This window comes from Poecilia reticulata, linkage group LG3 (genome assembly GCF_000633615.1).
Source record: "Poecilia reticulata strain Guanapo linkage group LG3, Guppy_female_1.0+MT, whole genome shotgun sequence".
NCBI classification, from domain to species: Eukaryota; Metazoa; Chordata; class Actinopteri; order Cyprinodontiformes; family Poeciliidae; genus Poecilia; species Poecilia reticulata.
This window is the reverse complement of record NC_024333.1, coordinates 31,758,292-31,764,225: the sequence shown is the minus strand read 5'-3', so window position 1 is coordinate 31,764,225 and position 5,934 is coordinate 31,758,292. Positions and strand designations below refer to the sequence as shown.

The following is a 5,934-nucleotide window of genomic DNA, read 5'->3' as shown; positions in this document are numbered from 1 at the left end:
TGGATCGGACCGGGTCAGGACCGCGGTGCTGGTTCTGGATCGGACCGGGTCAGAACCGCTACGGACCAGATGGAGTGGCTGTGGCAGAAGTCCAGCGCCGAGATGATCTGCCTGAAGAACTTCCGGGCTTCCTTTGGCGTCAGCCGGCCTTTCTTCACCAGGTAGTCGAACAGCTCCCCTCCAGACACGTGTTCCAGCACCAGGTACCTGCAGGGGTCAGAGGTCATCACATCGTAAAGCTTACGATTTTATCCCCCATTTTATCAAAGGACTTTGACTAGACCGTTGCAGCTATCAGATGGACTGATCTTCACATGGTTGAATCACTGAGGCAGAAACATTTATAAATAAAACATTATTTAACTGATTTACTCTTCAGGTTTTTATTTGATCCTTTTGGCTGTTGGACTTTTTCTGTGCAACAAACTGAAGCAACTTTATTACATGAATAAATTGAAGAATCTGGTTTGTGTTTTTTGTTTCTGGATCTGAACTTTAAAGAAATTCAACCAGTTTCAGCATTTTCCTCGCAGAAGACGTCAAATATCTGGGTTCATAATCCAGACGGTTTCCTGTCAGCCCGGATTTCACACAAATCTTTTGTTTCATCTTCCGTCCGGCTGACGGAGGCATAAATCACATAATCCAGCCGTAAACTGCAGCGCGTTCGGCTCTAACCTACGTTGATGTATGAAGTAAATCTGCGGCTTTGCGTGTTTGTGCTGTAAAGTGTTTCATCCATCTCCAGGACCGATTTATCTCAGGAACATCCCTGATCTCCTCGCCGCCTGATTTATTAGCAGATTAAGGGATCCGCTGGAGCGTCTCCCCGTCAGAGCCGTTTAAATTGCAAACACGGCCGGCTGTGATTTGGGAGCGCGGGACTTCCTGTTTGCATCCATGACGACCGTCCGTCGCCGTCTGCGCAGCATTAAGGAAACAAATTCCGGCTCCATCTGACGGCGCTGAGCGTCGCGTTGAGCGTCGCGTTGAGCATCGCGCTGAGCGTCCGTTCAGCGTCGCGTTGAGCGTCATGCTGAGCGTCGCGCTGACTGTCGCGCTGAGCGTCACGTTGAGCGTCAATCTTAGCGTCGCGCTGAGCGTCACGTTTAGCGTCACTTTTAGCGTCGCGCTGAGCGTCGCGTTCAGCGTCGCGTTCAGCGTCGCCGCTGAGCGTCGCGTTTAGCGTTGCGCTGAGCGTCGCGTTCAGCGTCGCCGCTGAGCGTCACGTTGAGCGTCAATCTTAGCGTCGCGCTGAGCGTCACGTTAAGCGTCGCGCTGAGCGTCACGTTAAGCGTCGCGCTGAGCGTCACGTTAAGCGTCGCGCTGAGCGTCGCGTTTAGCGTCACTTTTAGCGTCGCGCTGAGCGTCACGTTTAGCGTCACTTTTAGCGTCGCGCTGAGCGTCGCGTTTAGCGTTGCGCTGGAGCAACAAGCAGCAGATTAATGCAGACAGTAAATGAAGAAAAAGCTGCAGCTGCTGCATGTTGGACTGATGGAGAAACAATTCAGGCCTAATGAGGAAACGACAGAACAACCTGATTCTCTTGTCTCTATTAAACGGACATTAGCTGCACAATTACTTTATTACTTAACATTCAGCAGCAAGCAGTGACCTTTGACCTTTACCTCCAGACTCTTTCATCACTTAGAGGCATGAAAATGTTCTCAGCAGTTATCTCAACTGTTTGTTAGCAGCAATCGTTCTAAAAACAAAGAGAAGCAGGTGGAAAATGCCAGGCCCACAGCATGATGCTGCCACCGCCGCTGCAGCGTTCCTGAGTTTAAAGCCTCATTTGATTATCCAAACATGCAGCAACTTTTACAACTTCTGCTTAAAATGATTTTTTAAAAAGTCATAATTTTTAATTATTTTACTGATTTTAATAGGAAAAAAATTATATTTTACTTATTCGTTTATTTTTTAATAGCTAAATGAACTCGGGTGAGAATCTGTTTGAATCCCAGCCTGGAGTCTCTCTGCATGTTCTCCCTGGTCAGGAGCCGCTTCTCTCTGGGCGCTCCGGCTTCCTGCTGCGTCGTCCAATCAGCTCGTTTTGACTCTTACGTCCCAAATACAAATTCAAACCTTTCGATTTTATTTCTCCAGCCAGAACATCTGACCTCAGTTGAACCTTTAAAAAGGATCTCACAGGTATTTCTTGTTTTCGTAGACGTCGTGCAGCTTCAGGACGTGAGGATGCTCGATGAGTTTCAGGATGGCGATCTCTCGCTCCACCTGCAGACAAAAACACACAGAATGAGTTAGAAACACCGAAGCTGAGAGTAAAAACCTCCGGACGTGATGAGAGCCGACACAAACGCAGCATCTTTCCGTTCCATCACTTTAATCAGACAAAGTGGGCCTGCAGGGTTTCACAGTTTGGAGGCAGCCGAAGCAGAAATTCACACCTTAACCCCAGTTGGTTCAGCCGTAACCACCGCTGATCTACAGTCTGACACTTTAGTTTAACACTAATGTGTTACAGCGACCAGCTGGTCACGCCTCAACAACCAGAAACAAGGAAAGCTGCTTGTTGCAGCGACAGAAAACAGAAATCATTTCAGTTCTCACATCGTCTCCTTCAGGCTGGCAGGAAAAAACCCACCAAGCTGAATGTGTGGCTGAGCAGACTGAATTCACTCAGTTAACAGAAAACAGACAGAAACAAACTGCTGATTTATAGGTAAACATCCAGATCTACTACAGAATAAATGAAACCAACAGCCTGCAGTTTGTTCATTTCATTCAGAAAACATCAAATTCCTCCTGAGTCTGAGGAGAGAAAGTTTCAGGGACTGAAACAGGAAACAGACACAAATCTTCTCAGGTGGCTGATTGGAGCAAACAGGAGTGTGTGTGTGTGTGTGTGTGTGTGTGTGTGTGTTAGCACAACGCCAGGCTGGAACGTAATCAGCAATGACCTTATAGACACAGCGCCTGAGTTCCCATCAACCTTGAGGGGCTAAAAACAGCAGGGGAATAAAAAGAAAAACGAATAAAGTTACATTTTATTTTATTTAAAAACACCTTCGGTTAGTTTTTTAGTTCTGTAAAAATAAACGTTTTTGCTCCATATAAAATGATTTTCTTACAGTCATCAGTTATCTAGAAATAAGAACAGAGTCTCCTACGGATCTGAGCTGAAAATTCAAATTACACAGAGAAGAGCTAGAATATACTGTGGTTTGTTCTTCGGCTTCTGTTCATATGACGCCATGATGGATCTCTGAGTCCAAAAGCTGCAGCCGGGTCATCAACAGAACCATCATCCCAAACGCAGCAGCAGATCTGCTGCAAAATGTCTGAAAAAGGACAGAAGTGTTTTTACCGGCAGTCGTTTCACCCGAGAGTCATTCATGTTTTTACAGTCGCAGCCTTGAGCAGCATAAAGACCACCTGCTGCTCAGGCCATTTGCCGCCTGCCGGCGCCTGAGTGGGCTGGAGGCCGGGCCGGTTCTGGACCTCTGGGCTGCAGAAACAAACCGGTACTAAACATCTGAACGCTCCGTTCAGCTGGCCGGGTTTCCGCTCCACTTCCTGGTCAGATCAGTGGGTGAAGTCCAGCCAGTCTGAGGAATAAAACTCACACCAGGTGAGACAGACGCTGTGACTCCTGACATTTTCACAGGTCGGATCTTCAGACGTCCAGCTTGTTGTGGTTCCTGCACAGAGAAACATTTTCTGCTCACCAGAAACCGGACAGGCTTCAGGAGTCTGGAATCAGTCCTGAACTAAATACTCTGACTCACCATCACTACTGAATATTTTACTGCTCCGCAGTTATCAGTGGTGTTAAATCATTCTGTATTATAATGAACGGCAGGCTGTGAGTTGTGCAGCACAGAACTCAGATGAATCTAAAACCTTCGTGTGAGTTGGGAGAACCAGAGAAACTCTGCGGTTCCTTCAGGCGTCTGCTTGCAGACGCAGCATTAAGGGTTTAGTGGCAACGTCTGGCTGCAGAAACGATTCAACGTCTCTTCATCTCACTCCTCTGGGGACGTTTCATGTTCCGAAGGAGGCTGGAAACATGACGGCAACAAAAAGTTGATAAATTAGACAATATTGACTCAAACTGTCAGATTCCAGAAGATGAGGAGGATGTGAAGGTCTGATGAAGAAGATCTGATCATCGTCTAAGCATCAATATTTATAGAATAAGTTAAATCCATCCCGCTGATCGTCATCAGATTCAAACACGTCAACATGTCGCTGCGTTAGCGGTCCTTCCTTCTGCCTCTTCGTCAGAGCGCCTCACCGTCTGGACTCCGCTCCGACTGAGAGGACGGACAGACTCGGGACAGAAGACCCTGAAAATCAATTTCTCTTCCATCAAAGCCGCCGCTCTTCAAAGCTCCGTCGCTGAGGACGGCGCTGCAGGCTGGCAGCAAATAAATAATAAAACAAATCATGTTTCAGTCGTTGGACCCACTGTCCTGCAGAACCGGCCGTCACAACATGGAGAAGCTCCCGGCCTGTGGGGGGCGCTGCACCCAGACACACTGAGGGAAACGACACAAAACCCTCTGAAGACACCGAGCGCAACTTCCCTCTTCACCAGATGGAAACAAAATGGAGGCGTCAGAATTAAACGACTGGAGGATTTTTCTTTTGTCTTTGGTGAAACCATTTACCCAGAATGCCCTGCGCTGTAAGTCCACTTCCTGCTTCTGGAGCGGTCTCCAGTCCGCATGGTGTTCACATTCGGTCTGATCCAGAGGTTTGACCAGAGTTCACTCCTCTGGCCCAGTTGTGCATTCACACCTCCACAAACGAACCGGACTAAACAAACTAGAATTGGATTCTAGAGCAGTAACTGCTCACACATTGTTAGCAAAAATGGTACACATTTTGGAAGTCCAAGTTTCTAAGTTTCCAACTTGAATGTTCTGAGTTTGTTTCCTCTCCTCTTGGCTTCTGTGATGGTCTTATGCCGGAGAAAGACCATAAAACCATCCATTATTATTCTTTTTATCAGATCACACGCCGTCTTCTCTCTCCATCCTCAGCCACTGAATCAACTCTCCTGTCCTCCTTCCCTGGAGTTTCCGGCTCTGGTTTTCCCGCTCGTCATCACTCTCTGCGCTGCGTCGGTGAGGGATCCTCTGTGAATGCCCCCGGTGTCTCCGCCTTCACACATCAGCCCTGCTGCCATCACATACAGTTGCCTCTGTTTTCATCAGTTCTCCGCCGGCTCACACAGTGCAGCCTGGCAGAGGCTGATGAACGACATGCACAAGGTAAGCAGGCTCTGAACCTGGCGCCCCCTGAGTTGACTGCCACACTGACGGCTATTAGACTCTATTATGTCCCATATGGTTTTTTAATGTGCTGTAATAAAGAGCGCTGTGACGGTGGGTGGAAGGTTGCAGGTGAAACTCCGGGTTACTCATCGTCCCCGTAGAGCAGAGGCAGCAGAACTGCTTCCTGGTTGAGGCAACAGCTTAGAAAGGTGATGATGTTTAAGGCTCTAATAAGTCGGGTTGCGCAGGACGCAGGCGAAGAAGAGCCGCTTTAAATTCAATTACCTCCTGGATGTTAACACAAAGCAATTAGTGCTGGTTGAGTTCATGTGTGATGGGAGGAATGGAAATAAACGTGTGACATTTCACAGCCCAGTATCTCCAGACTGAGAAACCTCATTACAAGTGCAAACGCTGCGCGTCTCCTTCATGAAGTGAGATGAAAAGTCAGCGTGAGGACGCAGAGGTCATCCAGAGGTCAACCTCCGCTGCTTCTTCACTCACTTTATCCCCAGGTGGCTTTTAGAGCTGATTCAGCATCAGATCAAACCTTCACGACCCACTGCTGGTGTCTGGATGAGCTGAAGGTAAAGATATCCAGGTGGCAGCAGCCACAGACGGAACATGTGCAGGAGGAACATGTACAGGAGGAACATGTACAGGAAGAACATGTACAGGAGGAACATGT

General features: G+C 48.0%; 1 protein-coding gene across 7 annotated transcripts in view; it reads right to left on the bottom strand.

The window, feature by feature from the left end:
• The window catches only part of LOC103462996 (serine/threonine-protein kinase BRSK2-like), a 107,783-nt gene that overhangs the window by 32,661 nt on the left and 69,188 nt on the right, over nt 1-5,934 (bottom strand). For all 7 annotated transcript variants that reach the window (XM_008406089.2, XM_008406090.2, XM_008406092.2 and 4 more), the window contains exons 3-4: nt 2,153-2,238; nt 67-207 (exon numbers count right to left, since the gene is read on the bottom strand). In XM_008406089.2, the coding sequence (XP_008404311.1) occupies nt 67-207; nt 2,153-2,238 (227 nt within the window). The remainder of the gene's footprint in view (nt 1-66; nt 208-2,152; nt 2,239-5,934) is intronic.